The 17138-nt window shown below is 40.8% G+C and overlaps 1 protein-coding gene across 6 annotated transcripts in view; it reads right to left on the reverse strand.

Moving 5' to 3' along the window:
* Window positions 1-13834, reverse strand: part of ST7 (suppression of tumorigenicity 7) — a 255364-nt gene extending 241530 nt beyond the window's left edge. For 3 of the 6 annotated variants that reach the window (XM_086691826.1, XM_086691833.1, XM_086691813.1), the window contains exon 1: window positions 13462-13830. In XM_086691826.1, the coding sequence (XP_086547952.1) occupies window positions 13462-13612 (151 nt within the window). In that variant the 5' untranslated portion in view covers window positions 13613-13830. Of the gene's footprint in view, window positions 1-13461 lie in introns of all 6 variants that reach the window. The other 3 variants (XR_015245376.1, XM_086691838.1, XM_086691824.1) reach the window with 3 other exon arrangements.
* Between the last annotated feature and the right edge of the window lie 3304 nt (window positions 13835-17138).

Consider the following 17138-nt stretch of genomic DNA (forward strand, 5'->3'; position numbering starts at 1 on the left):
AGCCCCGCGTCAGGCTCTGGGCTGATGGCTCGGAGCCTGGAGCCTGTTTCCGATTCTGTGTCTCCCTCTCTCTCTGCCCCTCCCCCGTTCATGCTCTGTCTCTGTCTGTCCCATAAATAAATAAAAACGTTGAAAAAAAATTAAAAAAAAAAAAAAAAAGATTCACGGTTCTTTTAACTGTCTTTTAAAATCCAGCAGAAATAGTTACAGTATTTTCTGTGGCTAAGCAAAACAAAAGCAAAAACAAAAACAAAAAAACCCAAAATACACAACCTGTAAAAACTGAACATTTTTATGAATACTTCTATAACCAAAACTAATATCTGTATATCTTTGTTGAAACTTAATTGTCGGTGCTTCTGTACTTCCCTCTAAGAATTTAATTGTTCCAATAATGTAAAGAAAGAAAAAGTTTATTTTTAGGATAATGCCTTTCTCCAACAAATTAGATTTTCTACAAAATTGTATATATTACATTTTCACAGTTTTACTGAGTGATAATGATGATGCATATATAACTTTTGGCTTAGATAAAAAATAATTGAGAAGTTTCTAATATTTAAATATTATAATTTAGCTTCTTGCACTTCATCTCTCAAATGTAAGGGTGCAGTTTAAAATATTCTCTTTGTTGGCAGAGCCAAATAAGCTAAGAAAAACTTTCTCTAAACCACAATCTCAAGTACTCTATCTAAGCCTGAACTGAGAAAAGTATAATTTATTTTTGTCTTATTTTTTCTTTGTCTTGTTTTATTTTAAATAAAAGATACGAATGACAGAGGATGGGAATTGCCCACCAGCACAAACCAGATCACACCAGTTCTTATTATGTGCCATTATAGGAATATAAATGTATATCCTGGAAAGGACACCAATGGAGTCAAGTGAATATAATAAACACCCCAAGAGCATCATTTTATTAGTTCTATTAGTAATGTTCAATAAACAGTACCTAGCAAATAAAGGAAAAGATCAATTTGGTAGAAAAGTAAATTTCATTCTCTCATTCTCTCTTTCTCTTAACTTAAAGAGACTACAAACTGGAAAAGCTTAACAGAGAGAAGAACTATACTCTACCTATTGCAAAACAAATAACAATTTACAATGGTATTACAACAGACTTCTTAACAAAACAAAAAATCCTCTAACTGTAGATCACACATAAATCTAGACCCAAACTGCTTATAGAGCTACTTCTTTTTTTAAGACTTTTATGCCTCGGAGTGTTTCAAATGTTTGTGTTATTTTAAATTGCTAAGCGTTTTATACAAAAAAATAACAAATAGTGCTTGCTCACTGACCTAAGAGATCCTTTAAAGCCCTCTACAGTTTTCTCAAATTTTCAAAAAGGTTGACCTTAAGCAACATCCTTTGTTAGATCTGTTAAGTCAATTTACGAAACAAAGTTAGGGTACTCCATAAAGTATGCCTATAGCTAGCACACTTTCAGTTTCCTAAAATTCAGAGAAAAAAATTCTTTCTCAGATAAATGTTGCCTTATTTTGCTGAGAAATTTAGTAGCGGGAATTTAACAGTGATTCCTCTGACCACAGCCACAGCTAATATGAAACACTGCTGGGGCTAATGGAGCCTGCCAGTTTCTTATTTTAGCACAATAGGTACTGCAGGAATGCCTGCTATATTTGAATGACTGGTAACAGTAACACAGGAGCAACTAAGCTACTCCACTGTAACATCAAAAAATAATTTCATGGGGCGCCTGGGTGGCGCAGTCGGTTGGGCGTCCGACTTCAGCCAGGTCACGATCTCGCGGTCCGTGAGTTCGAGCCCCGCGTCGGGCTCTGGGCTGATGGCTCAGAGCCTGGAGCCTGTTTCCGATTCTGTGTCTCCCTCTCTCTCTGCCCCTCCCCCGTTCATGCTCTGTCTCTCTCTGTCCCAAAAATAAATAAAAACGTTGAAAAAAAAATTTATTTAAAAAAAAATAATTTCATTACATATTATCTCTCTTCTGGGAAAGTAAAAGCCTTTTATAGATATCTTTACAATGACATCTCAAATACAATGAGGATGCTAGAAGATATTGCTTCATATTTACAACAAACAGATGTTCAGTCCTGTGTAGTTAAAAACAACCCAATAGGGGCGCCTGGGTGGCTCAGTCGGTTGAGCGTCCAACTTTGGCTCAGGTCATGATCTCGCGGTCTCTGAGTTTGAGCCCCGCGTCGGGCTCTGTGCTGACAGCTCAGAGCCTGGAGCCTGCTTCTGATTCTGTGTCTTCCTCTCTCTCTCTGCCCCTCCCCTGCTCATGCTCTGTCTCTCTCTCTCTGTCAAAAATAAATAAACACTAAAAAAATTTTTAAAAAAACCAACAATAAACCATTACCCTGCTTAGTGCAATTCTTAGATATTCTTTACAAACACTACCCAGGATAAATGAGATCCCATTATATATTTTAACCTGCCATTTCCCTGTGAGAGACAAAGCCTATAGAATACAAACTTCTAGAGAAACAACCTACTACAATGCCTTGGATTTAAATAGTTTAAAGTCTACAAAGCACTTTCTCATTCAATTAATTTATCATCTCATATGAAGTTGCACTCCAGTCAAGGAACCAATTCCATCACGAGGCTGGTAAACCAAAGGTGAATAATCTCAGGCATAGAGACTCATGCCATGATCTCAGCCATGACCCATATTCATACAATGCCCAGGGTTGTGCCTACTAGAGTCTATTTAGCAAGTACAAATACTCCTTAAGTTGTACTACTTGTCCAGTTCTATACTTGCTGTCAATCCCATTCCAGCCCCATGTCCAGACAGTCACTGAGCATCACCTGACTAGTCACGTTTACACCAGACTATTTCTTCTTCTCCGTAGTGTTTTCCAGCTCTGAATTTGCCCATTAGTTCCACCTAGGGCAAACACCTCCTCTGATTCACAAGAACACTCTTTTTTCCTCCCTTGTCTTTGAGATTTTGCCCCAGTTATCTCAGCAGAATCCCCTATCTCTCTGAGTTTCAGTTATGAGCTAAATAATAAACCCAGCCTTGAATGGTGGGTGTCAGCAACAGCCCTCTGAACCAAGGGAAAGAAAAACCTTATGTGGTGAAGCAAAATAAGAAACGTACCACCACTGCCATTAATCTTGGGAAGCCTTAAAAATACTCATGCATTCACCTTTTCACATATTATCACTGAGTGATGACCATATGATGGAAATACAAAGATGAAAAAGTCATAACCCCTGCTCTCAGAAGAACCCAGTAAAGGTTAATTCCTCATCCCTTCCTAGTTCACATCAACAGATTTACATTCAATCCTATTTTTAAGATGTGACTTTACCATGCATGGACCTTGCTCATAAGGAGCAAAATATACTGGAAGCATTAGTGAACCTGGCAATATATTAGAAGACGATAATTGTTCAGCACAGAAAACAAATGCAGAACCTGGGAGGAATACAACTGACATGAGATCATAGATCCAAATAATAACTGACAGGAATAATACTTCAATCTACAGGCACCTGCCTCTCCTCTCCAAATGAATGAATAAACAAACCAGTGGATGAATGAATTAACTAATGAATAAACACAGTCAGAGTCCACAAAATGGACTAACAACCAGGTATACAACATATGGTTGCTAATATTATTTATGCTCAGGGCTCAGTGCTAAAGGTTATCTCATTTAGAGTTCAAAATAAATCTAAGAAATAGAGGCTATCCTCCTCATCTTGTAAATGAGAAGAGTCTTAATTTGTCCAATGATACCCAGCAGATGGCAAACTGGGATTTGAACTCAAATCTTCTAAATTCAATGCTCCTTTCATCTCATCATAGCTGGTATTTTTTCTTTCATCAGATAGTACTTTACAGAGAAAAAAATATTACAATGAAATTGGCAATAAAGCACATTTCTTAAATGCTAAAACTATTTTCATTCTGGCTTCTCATATAAACTTAGAAATGCTTCTATAGTTAGTGGGAAGAATATGCAAATACATGAATTAAAACTTGTGCTTAAGTATTTCTAATCACTTCAAATTCTGCTTCTGTGTGTTTCATAATGCCTGACAATAATGCTATGAAAGCCTTCCCAACCAAATCTTTCTTCTTTTACCCTGCCCTTCCCTATATATAAGAACTTTTTCCATGTTAGTAGAATCCCAAGCTCCTTCCTTACAGATAATATGAGGTACCTAACTCTGCAAATCCCATGTTTGAAGTTTCAGGTCATATTAGGCAAACTGGCTCCCAATGCGATCAATTTTTTTACTCTTAATATTCTTCATATTAAACTTACTTTACAATATGGACCAAAAGAATAGCTTGCCTTATAGTCTACCCCTAAAGAATGGATCAAAACATATAAATATTTTGGAACATCAGTCAAAACTTCAGGGTAGCCTTTATCACTTAGAGTCAGTAAACACAATTCTCAATCTCATAAGAAATGACTAACTACATGATAATCTTATGATTATTATTCTAAATTCTTGATCAGATATATTGTTTATATCTGTTTTGAGCAATTCTTTAGCTGTCATTTCTTTCTGGAATTTCTTTTGAGAAGAATTCTCCCGTTTCATCATTTTGGCTAGTTTTCTGTCCCTTATGTGTTTTCATAGCTTGTGACGTGTCCTGCACCTGCAAGTACTACTATATTAAAGAAGGGTCATACACTGTCCAGGGCCTGGCCCTTCAGGAGGTGTTTTTTGGAGTGTGTTACATGCTTTCTGTTGTTGTGACTCTGGTTGCTTTATCTCCCTACTCGTAGTGGTGGTTTGGACCCTCCACCAGGTGTGCTTTGATTTGTTCGTTGAAGTAACTCAGGAAAAAACGAAATAAAATTTAAAAAAAGAAAGAAATGAATACCTGACAGATTTGAAAACCATTCCCAAAAAACAGTGCTACTGCTGAGTCATCACAACCAAATGACATAGTTTTCCATTCAACAAAACATACTAAGCCCTAGGCCCTAAACAGTCACTGTTCAAGATCCTGGGGATAGGCAGTAAGACAAAACAAGACCCTTACTCCCATGGCGTTTACAGTCACTTGCGGGACAACAATGAGAAGGCATAAAAAAAGAATACAAAGGACCGGGCGCCTGGGTGGCTCAGTTGGTTAAGCAACTGACTCTGGCTCAGGTCATGATCTCACGGTTCATGGGTTCGAGCCCCGCGTCAGGCTCTGTGCTGACAGGTCAGAGCCTGGAGCCTGCTTCGGATTCTGTGTCTCCCTCTCTCTCTGTTCCTCCCCTGCTTGTTCTCTGTCTCTCAAAAATAAATAAACGTTTAAAAAAAAAGAAAAAAGAATACAAAGGACCAGAGAACATCACCAGAAACATCAACTCTACAGGTAACTCCATGGCACTAAATTCATATCTTTCAATAATCACTCTGAATGTGAATGGACTAAATGCTCCAATCAAAAGACACTGGGTATCAGAATGGATAAAAAACAAGATCCATCTATTTGCTGCCTTTTAGAGACTAATTTTAGATACTAGCAAACTGAATTCAACAGTACCTTAAAAGAATTATTCACTATGATCAAGTGGGATTTATTTCTGGGCTGCAGGGATTGTTCAACATTTGCAAATCAATCAATGTGATACACCACATTAATAAAGGAAAGGATAATCATATGATCCTTTCAATAGATGCAGAAAAAAACATTTAACAAAATATTCCATACTTTCTTGATAAAAACCCTCAAGAAAGTATGGATAGAAGGAATATACCTCAATATCATAAAAGCCATGTAGGAAAGGCCCACAGCTAACATCATCCTCAATGGGGAAAAACTGAAAGCTTTCCCCCTAAGGTCAGGAACACAACAGGGATGTCCAGTCTCACCACTGTTGTTCAATATAGTACTAGGAAGTCCTAGCCTCAGCAATCAGACAACAAAAAGAAATAGACATGATATTCTACATGGAAAACCTGAAAGACTCCACCAAAATACTGCTAGAACTGATATGTGAATACAGCAAAGGTGCAGGATATAAAATCAACGTACAGAAATTAATTGCATTTCTATACACAAATAATGAAAGAGCAGAAAGAGAAATCAAGGAATTGATCCCATTTACAACTGCACCAAAAACCATAAGATAGCTAATAATAAACCTAAGCAAAAAGGTAAAAGATCTGTATGCTGAAAACTACAGAAAGCTTATGAAAGAAACTGAAGAAGACACAAAGAAATGGAAAAATATTCCATGCCCATGGATTGGAAGAACAAATATTGTTAACATGTCTATATTATCCAAAGCAACCTACACATTCAATGCAATCCCTATCAAAATAACACCAACATTCTTCACAGAGCTAGAATAAACAATCCTAAAAATGGAACCAGAAAAGACTCTGAATAGCCAAAGTAACACTGAACAAGAAAACCAAAGCTGGAAGCATCACAATTCCAGACTTTAAACTGTACTACAAAGCCGTAATCACCAAGACAGTATGGTACTGGCACAAAAACAGATACATAGATCAATGGAACAGAATACAGAACCCAGAAATGGACCCACAAATGCATGGCCAACTAATCTTCAACAAAGCAGGAAAAGAGTATCCAATGGAAAAAAGACAGTTTTTTTCGGCAAATGGTGCTGGGAAAACTGGACAACGACATGCAGAAGAATGAACCTGGACCACTTTCTTATACCATACACAAAAAGAAACCCAAAATGGATGAAAGACATAAATGTGAGACAGGAAACCATCAAAATCCTACAGGAGAAAACAGGCAACAACCTCTTTGACCTCAGCCACAGCAACTTCTTACTAGATATGTCTCTGGAGGCAAGAAAAATAAAAACAAAAATGAGCTACTGGGACTTCATCAAGATAAAAAGCTCCTGCACAGCAAAGAAAACAATCAACAAAACTAAAAGGCAACTGATGGAATGTGAGAAGATATTTGCAAACAACATATCAGATAAAGGGTTAGTATCCAAAATCTATAAAGAACTTATCAAATTCAACACCCAAAAAAACAATAATCCAGTGAATAAATGGGCAAAAAACATGAATAGGGACTTTTCCAAAGAAGACATCCAGATGGCTAACAACACATGAAAAGATGTTCAACATCACTCACCATCAGGGAAATACAAATCAAAACCACAATGAGATACCACCTCACACTTGTCAGAATGGCTAACATTAACAACTTAGGAAACAACAGATGTTGGCAAGGATGCAGAGACAGAGGAACCCTTTTGCACTGTTGGTGGGAAAGCAAACCGGTACAGCCACTCTGGAAAACAGTATGGAGGTTCCTCGAAAAGTTAAAAAATAGAACTACCCTATGACCCAGCAATTGCACTACTAGGTATTTATCCAAAGGATACAAAAATGCTGATTCAAAGGGGCACATGCCCCTCAATGTTTATAGCAAAGCTAATCAATAATAACCAAATACAGAATGAGCCCTAATGTCCATTGACTGATGAATGGATAAAGAAGATGTGGTATATATATGCAGAATACTACCCAGCAATCAAAAAGAATGAAATCTTGCCATTTGCAACAACATGGATGGAACTAGAGTGTATTATGCTAAGTGAAGTAAGTCAGTCAGAGGAAAATAAATATATGATTTCACTCATGTGGAATTTAAGAAACACAACAGATGAACTTAGGGGAAGGGAAGAAAAAATAGGATAAAAATGGAGGCAAACCATAAGAGAGTCTTAAATACAGAGAACAAACTGAGGGTTGATGGAAGGGAGGTGGTGGTGGGGGGATGAGCATTAAGGAGGGCATTTATTGGGATGAGCACTGGGTGTTACATGTAAGTGATGAATCACTGGGTTCTACTCTTGAAACCAATACTACACTGTATGTTAACTAACTTGAATTTAAATAATTTTTTAAAAGAATGCATAAATAAATAAACAGATAAGAACTATAGCAAACAGTGCTAACTGCTATGCAGAGAATTCAAATACGGTGATATGACAGTAACTGGATGGTCATTTTAGATTGGGTCATCAGGAAAACCTCTCAAAGGAAGTGAATTTTAGCAGAGATGTGAATAGTTAAGACTATTGTGCAAAAATCAAGTAGGAAAGCATTCTGGGGGGAGGGCACAGCTAGTGCAAAAGCCATAAGGCAGGAATAAGCAAGTATGTTGAAGAATAAAGAAAAAAAATCACAACATGTCTTAGAAGGGAGTGATCTCAAGAAAGAGTGGTAGAAGTTCAGAAAGGAAGACTAGGAACGGGTGAGATCATCCAACTTTGTAAGCCAGCAGAATATATTTGGACTTTACTTTCAGTGAGATGGAAAGCCTTTGAAGGAAGCTGCATAGTATCTGAAGTTGTATACAGCAGGAATTAGAGTTCAAACCAGAAAAAATATATTCACTAAGTATATATGTTCACATATATTAAGTCCATGTATTTGCTTGTTTCTACACTTTACACTCAATGAAATTTATCCCAAGACACTGCAAAAGAATCCTAGAGCTAGAAAGAATCTTAAAGAATATAAAACTATCATTGTACATGTACAGAAACTGAGGGCCTAAAGAAAAAGTATTACTGGGACACCAATGGCTCGGTTGCTTAAGCATCCGAATCTTGATTTCAGCTCAGGTCATGTCACAGTTTGTGAGATCAAGCCCTGAGTCAGGCTCTGCACTGACAGTGTGGAGCCTGCTTGGGATTCTCTCTCTCTCCCTCTTTCTTTCCTTACCCCCTCTCTCTCTCTCAAAATAAATAAAAAACATTTTTAAAAATCTTTTTAAAATAAGTATCATTTACATTTCTTCATTAATGGCTGAGAGAAATGTCTCCAAAATAAGTAAGGACAACTAAAATGTCTGGGATATATCCTAAACTCAAAGCTGACATTAATTAGAAAATTATCCTTTCATGTGTTCATGAACTGGACCACCATGAATCACACGCATATGACCAATCACAGAATTTAAGTTTTTGTGTCAACCTCTGACCTGGATCTGAAGCTAAAAATTTAAGTAAGGCACATACCCACTAACGTGTTTAATCAATTTAATCATTCCAATCCCAACCCACTGGGTACACCACAACCTGGAAATTCATTCATCCAATGAATGGTAAGGAACCACTCCTATGTGCAAGAAATTATACTGGAAAACAAAGAATTAGAATCACAAAACAATAATTCATGAAAGTAAAATCTGCCAACATGCCTCTCAGATAACAGCACTTCAGCTGAAAGGATCATCTGGCAGCAGGCAAGCTGGTCCTGAAGGATGAGTAGGATTTACAGATGGGGAGAACATTTTAGACAACAGGCACAGTAGGGGTAAAAGACCTACATTAACTGCAAGCAGCTTTTGAGACCAGAAATCTAGAGTATTAATTACATTTAGAGCAACTATTTCCAATATGAAAATACTCAAAACTGAGTTATACCTAAATGATATTTATGTTTCATTTCAGCTCAGTAATACAAGAGTTTTGCATCTGTATTTACCACCTTAATTAACACCAAAAAAAAAAAAAAAGTGTTATAAACAAACTTAAGCCTAGGTCAGACTATTACATTTGTTTTCTAAAAGGAATTAAATAGGATTTCAAAAGCCTTTGAAAATTTGCTTTTCAGGAACAGGAAACATAAAAAGAAATGGAAAATCACGTATGTTGCCTGGTGCAAAACTTGCAAAGGTGCCCTTTTTAAGAAACGATGTTAGGGGCGCCTGGGTGGCGCAGTCGGTTAAGCGTCCGACTTCAGCCAGGTCACGATCTCACGGTCTGTGAGTTCGAGCCCCGCGTCGGGCTCTGGGCTGATGGCTCAGAGCCTGGAGCCTGTTTCTGATTCTGTGTCTCCCTCTCTCTCTGCCCCTCCCCCGTTCATGCTCGGTCTCTCTCTGTCCCAAAAAAATAAATAAACGTTAAAAAAAAAAAAATTTAAAAAAAAAAAGAAACGATGTTAACATGCAAAGTGATTTAAATTCAGCATCCAAAATTTCAGAACACAGAGTAGATGAGAAAGTGCTATCAACATTGCAGTTGTGCTACTTTTTAAAGACTAATCTATTCCACTGTTTCTCTTGAATAATACCCTACATGACTGCTCCTATCAACAATTAATTTTCTGCCCTTTTGGAAAAACCATTATTTTAATATATTAATTCACCTGAAAACTGACAAGCAATAACATAATTTGGGGTTTTTAAAAATCATGTTAAAAGTTCATTCTATTTTCAGTAAATCATAGGAAACTGTTTTAACATTCTCCTAGCCAACTCAAGGGCAGACCATCAAAAAAAATCAATTATCAAAGCTAACCAATGTGTGCTATTTCTAATATGTTTGTATTCTCCCTTATCTTTCTTAAAATTCATTTTTCATTGCAAGATCTCATTGCCAATGTGATGTTTTCCCTATGTGGAATTCTCTGAACTTTATCCTTAAATGGCACAGGTAGGCTCAATGCAGTGAAGGTCAAGTAAACCCACATGGTAGTAGTAAGGAAGTAGAACAATGGAACTCGGGCACACCATAAAAAGAACCTTAAAGGTATTTTTACTTGGAAAATCATACATGATAGAAGAGCAACAAAGGTATCATTGTTCATTAAAGTCTTTTTCTTTCATTGTTTTAAATTCCACATGATTCACAGCTGAATCTGACCTTGGAAGGACTACTTTCTGCATCCCCAACTCAGAACCACAGAATTCTCTTCATGCTCCAAAGTTCAGTCCAAGAAAAGCTCCCACTGCCTTGCCCTGCTTCACTTTGCATTACGGAAAGTTTTTCCCATGTGGTAAACTGCTAATTTTGCCTGAGTTTTACAAACTTGTATATCTTCCCCATGATAGCACCTGTCACAATGTCCTATGCATTGGAGGCATTCAAGAAATTTTTTTTAAAGAGCAAATCAGACAAAGCACATTTATCAAAAAACAGATCAAATGAGGTCAGAAATATTAAAGTTGTCATTGGTAATCAATCTATTAAGAACATGCCAAGCAGGTATCCAAAACAACTCTGGAACATTTTTACCAGATTCCACAAAGTACAGAGTTGGAGCTGTGTCATGGAAGCCCTGGGCTCCTGGCTGCCTCACCAGTCTGCCCAACTGTGATGATGTCTTCACCATCCCTGAGGAAGGAGGCCTGTGCTACCCACAGCTCCCTAAAGGCAGCTCTAGACTCAGTGGCAACCGCAGGGATACTCGCCTTCACCGCCACAGGAAGAGCAAGCACCAGGACTTAGGAACAGAAAAATGAGTCCCATTAGAATCCACTAGCTCTCCCTGCAAGGACAATGTCCCCATTTTCCTCATCTTCTCACAAAAATAGCAGAGAGGTAGTTGTCTCTATATGCTTCTCTTTTTACCTTATGACTAAAATGTGCATAAAACCACACTGAAAACAGAAGTCCAGCATCACTACAGAAAACAGCCTCAGGCTCCCTCCATCATATATCTGATGAGATCCAGCCCTGAAGGCCTGTACGTCTTCACATTTTCTACCGCTTACAAGCCCAAAAGAGCAACAACCCTTTACAAATTAACAAAGGTATTTGTAGACATGCCAGATTTACAGCTGCTGGGAGAAGATCTAACTACAGTATTTTCTCCCTTAAAAACTACATCGTTTCCCAATAGGTGTTCTGCTTCTTGCCTGTTCTGCACAGAGGATTGATAAATGGCACTTATGGGCACATGCACACAAATACACACACGGATGATTATTTAATCTACTTTTTAAAAAATGTGGTATACAAATGTGTGTTCCAAAACACAAATCTTAAAGTTGTATTAAATAGGAAATGTTCACATTTTTTTAAATCCTGCAATAAATTTCTGGGAAGAAAAAAAATCAAATTTATCAAGAAATACAGGATTTCCTTACCACATATATTCAAATAACTTCTCAAAATTACAGGGCTTTGGGACTAGAGGTATCCTGGAGATATATTCGCCTAAAACAAGGAAGATGTATTGTGACAATCAGCAACTCTAAATGAAAAATAGCCAGAAAGCCATGGTCTTTGAGATGACTAAATCCAAAGGCTGAGCGAAAGTTATTAAAAATGGCAGGATGATTCTAGGGTGCAGGATCCTGTTTCCCAGGGTCACTATGAAACAAATGTAAGTATGAACATGAGTTCAAGTTACAGTTATCAAAGTGCCTGAGGTTTAGAATTTAAAAGCACAAGTATCTAACAAAATGAGTAGATTATCTCAAACGTTCTAAAAACTGTTTTAGTGAAGTTAACAACACACAGGAAAATGCATTACCAGACCTGGACTCCAACAGTATGTAAATACATCCATTACATACATATTCTGGGCTGTAAGGATTCTCCAAAGTACTGTGAAACGCAACTAAACTAAACTAACTAAATAATAAAAACCTATCTATCTTTAGTCCCACAACTATTTCCAGACTTCGAAAAGGACCGTAACCTTTCCTTCAAAATATATTTTGTGTTTCTGAATTGTCCCTGGAGTGTTTCTGTCGGTGTGGATTTTCCTTGTGGCTGTTTTTTAAGGATTCAGTCGGCTGGCTGCCAATTTATTAAGGTCCTGTTCTAATCACCTTCACTTACGACCGTGGGTATGAGACATGCGGGACTCACTTCCTTAGCATGCGGAGCTGGATCAACGATTCGGGACAGGCTAGTTACCAGAGCCTAAGGCAGGCGGGGAGAGGGTACAGAGAAGGGTAGAGAGCACTTAAAACCATCACGAATTCGATTTCCCGTCTCTCCTTGTCCCTCTGACATTCCGTTTGGTAACCCGACACGTCATCCACACCCCTAACAAGGTATCCCTCTCCCCTTCTAAGTCACAGCGACCCCGCCCCGCCCCTCAACGCCGGGGGCTCAAATTCGGACCCCCAAGGGGGCAGCCCGGACAGTCGAGCCCCCGGGTCCCGGCTCGGCTCCTGCTGAGGGCCTTCAGAGCTGGGCACCCCTGGCAGCACCCCCACGGAGGCGCCCTCCGCCGGCCGAGTGCCGGCGCCTGGGGAGAGAAGCCCGGCGCGACTACACTTCGGGTGTTCGGCACCCTCGGCAGAGAGGCAGTGAGGAAAGGCACGGTCTAACTCTGAGGGGAACCTCGGGGTCCGCGCGCAGACACCCGAGGGGGCGTCCGCGGGAACGCCCTCGCTCCCGACTCCCATCCTCTCTGTCGCCTGCAGACGAGCACCCGGCAGGGCGGCCGGATCAGGTCGCGGTGCAGACGCCGCCTGCCGGGCCCGCCTTGCGGCGTGTGCGCGGCGCGGCTCCACCTCCGCGGGGCCGGAAAGGCCGCCGGCCGCCCCCTCACGCTCCTCGGACCCCGCCGCCGGGCCCGGCCACCTGAGGCGCCGCGTCCTCGGCGGGTGGCCGCGGGCGTCCGGTGCGCGGGCCCCGGCGCGTCCCCGAGCGCGCGCCCGGCCTCCCGCCCCCGCCAGCCGCGGCCCCGCGCGAGTTGCACTAACTTTCCGGGGCGGGGGAGGGGCGAGCGCCGCGGGCCCGACTGCCCCGGCCTTACCTGTGCTCAAGTTGTCGTTGATTTTCAAGGGCACACGCAGGATGTAGACCAGGAAGAGCACGATGAAGAACCACACGGTCCAGAGATAAGTCCAAGACCAAACTATGCAGGACTTGAGCTGCTCCAGAAAGCCCGTGCCCGCTTCAGCCATTTTTCAGCGCTGCTCTCTGCTGCCGCGGCTCTCGGTGTCTGCCGGGATGATTCACCGGCCCGGAGGCGCCGCTCGCGCCGCCGCCGCTGCCGCCGCCGCCGCCGTGGCCCGGCGCCCCCGGAGCCCGCCCGCCGCCCGGGACGCGGGCGCGGCGGGAAATCGCGCGAGCCACGGACGCGCCTACCTTTCCTTTTCCAGCCTTATTGCTAACTCTCTGAAGGCCCCTACATGTGGCTTTCGTGGAGGGATCACGTGGCCCCTGCCCCCTCACGTTCTGATGCCATTTATATTTATTGTGCTAATATTTAGAAAGACAGGCCAACTGGGGCGCGGAGGGGAACTCTTAATAATGATAACTCACATATGTTGAGGGTTTACTATATGACAGGCACTGTTCCAAGCTCTGTAGGATCTCATTTAACCCCTTCAACAGTCCCCATTCTGTAGACAGGGGAACCGAGGCACAAAGCAATCTAGTAGTTTACCCTAAACTCGAGCCAAATTAAGTTGCAGTGTGATGAATGCCACACATCGACCCATAGAGGTCTTAAACTCTACACTCCACTCCTTGTTTTCAAAATTCAGACTCAGAGGGATGAATAAACTCAGGGCAGTTGGGAAAAGATAGATGTGCTCCCGTCACTGGTTAGTAGGCTGGAAAATAAATCACGCTGTTAAGCAAGATTTCCGTTGCACACGCTATTTACCTTTGTTTTGTCTTCCTTGGAGCAGCACAGGGGTTTTCCAAAGAAATCTTAACAAGAAGAATGTTTATCCTCTAATTTGCGGGGGGGGGGGGGGGGGGGAGGGAAGGGGGGATTCACAGTTCAAACAACTCTCAGCCTGTTTTTAATATAAACAATTTTCTGGGATAATTTTGGCTTATTCTAAATGGGCTAGTTTGAGCAAGATTATTATAAATGTTTTTGTCTGGACTGAATAAAATGTTGCCTTTACCAAATGAAAGTTGGAAGTCTATTTCTGTCCATAAATAATTTCAGTTTCTGTGCATTAGATAGTAATAGAGTAATTGCAGGTTATCCAATCTACAGCCAAGACATGTTTAGAATTCTGAGTATTCAGCAGAATATTTTATGATAAATTTTGCTTTGCCTAGTTGTAGTTTTCTCTATAATAAAACAAGCTTCTTTAACTTCTTGCATACAGGATGTATTTATGGCATAATACATAATACATAATAGAACTACTCTCACATTTTCACTAATTCCAGTAGAAATAAGCAACATGAGTACATGAACCACCTATTTTATGTTATGAGAAGTAACCACCAGATTCTCTACAGAATTGCCTACTTCCTTTAAATGAGCATCCTGGGGCCTTGCTTTTTGCTGTCAGTGAACCTCAAGGAAAGAATATAAATATGACTCAGATGAGCCACAGTTTTCTGATTATCTACTAGGCACTCCTGAAGGATCAGCCTGTCTTACTCATTATTGTCTCTCCCTAGTGTTCAGCCAGGAATGGGGGTTGGAGTTGGAGACATGTCTTTGTGCTTGGACACAAGAGTAAGAGAGCACGATCCCTTGGGAAGTGTGGCTGCTTCAGTGTAGCTGAAATGCAGGCTCTCCATGGAACGGTGTCGAGAGAGAAAGTTGAAGAAGATCTGATTTTGCAGAGCCTTGTAGAAACACAAAGGTGTTTACTGTCATTTGGCATCACACACACACACACACAAATCCAAATGATCAATTCAGAGATGTATGTAGGTGGACATTAAAGAACTATTTAAGAAAGCAGAATTGACAGGCCTTGGTGACTGGTAGGATAGGCAGGATAACAATAAAAGGTAAAGGGTGGCTCTTTTGAGAAGAACCATTCACGAAATAACAACAACCCAGATGTGTCTAGCCTCCTCTTGACTATCTCCCAGTGGAATGGCTCACAGTCACCCCAAGCTTATCACATCCAAACTCCCCTCCAACTGCTCCTCCTTCTAGAGTTTTGTCAGAGAATGAGCATCACCCTTCCAGCTCCCCAATTCAGAAATTTGAGGATCACCCCCAACCCCAGAAGGCACGGGAGTCCCTCTCACCTCCTTTCCTCTCCACATTTAATTGGGCATCAAGGGCTGTCCCCGATCTGTCACTTCTCTCTATTCCTCCGCAATAGCCTTTAGTGTCATAATCGGATCATCCCTCACAGAGAAAAATGTGTGGGCTTCCTGCCACTGGTTTCTCCACAAGCAACACTAGCACCACCATCACAACCACCACCGCCATGCCTCATCCCGGCTCATTCCGCCTTCTTCCACACTTCTCAGCCAGAGTTACCTTTAAAAGTACAATTCTGAAAACTCATTCCCTGCTTAAAATCCTTCACGGCCCTATCTACTCCACTCCTACTCCTACTCCTACTCCTACTCCAATGCCCACCTCAAGGATAAAATCTAGATGGCACTCAAGGTTTGCAGGGCATTCCTCCCAACCTACACAGTCTCATCTCCCATCCTGGGCACACACTCTTCATACCACCAAAGTTTTGGCATACACGCTCTTCTCTTTCATGCCTTTCAACCTCCTGCTCCACAGGACCTGCCTGTAGTATACTTTTCTGTAATGTTCTTCCCACCAACCTTCTTTCCTGCCCAAACTGCCCGATGACAGCTTATTTAGAGATGCACTTAAAATATCACCTCCTTTGTGACACCAGCTCCTTCCTGCCTCCTAGACTTCAGTCTCTTTCCTGAGATACAACACCAGGAAGCTTACGGTAGGCTGTTAAAGCATAGGATTGGAGCCAGACAATGATGGGCTCTATTCTTGGTCCTGCTATTCACTACCTGGGTGCTCTTTACAGGTCACTGAGTTTGCCTGAGCCAGTTTAGTTCCATCATCTGTTCAATGGATTATACTTGTACCTATTACATGGGGCTTTGGGAAAGGTTTGATGAGATGACTACTGAAAATGCTTAGCACAATGCCTAGTTAGTATCTTTCCTCTCTAGTAATAAATTGAGGCCTCTAATATTAGGTATTAGGTTATTATTGTTTATTTTAGTCCTCTTACCTCCTAATACAAATAGTGCTAATGTTTGGCACATAGGACATGGTCAGTAAATGCTTATGAGTGTTGTATAAAGGAATGAAAGTCAATCATATGAAAAGAAATTTCAAATCTTATATTTTATAAAGCCACCTGGGTAGCTCAGTCAGTTGAGCAGCCGACTCTTGATGTCGGCTGGGGTCATGATGCTGGTGTTGCGGTATCGAGCCCCACCTCCCTCAGGCTCTGTGCCACGCATGAAGCCTGCTTCAGATTCTCCCTCTGCCCCACTCCCCCACTCGCACCCTTTCTCTCTTTCTCTAAAATAAAAAAAAAAAAAAGTTAGAATAGTAAATTAAAAAAAAAGAATACTAATCTTAGATTTAATTCAGGGGTAAAACTTAAGATTTGGTCTTCCACCAGGTGTAACTACCCATAGTTGTATGATAGGAGTTAAATGACCATTAATTTCTGGGGATTATGTAAAAACAACACACTCCTAAATTCCTCATAAATCAGTTTA

This window comes from Puma concolor, chromosome A2 (assembly GCF_028749965.1).
Source record: "Puma concolor isolate L17-30 chromosome A2, mPumCon1.1.hap2, whole genome shotgun sequence".
Classification (NCBI taxonomy): Eukaryota; Metazoa; Chordata; class Mammalia; order Carnivora; family Felidae; genus Puma; species Puma concolor.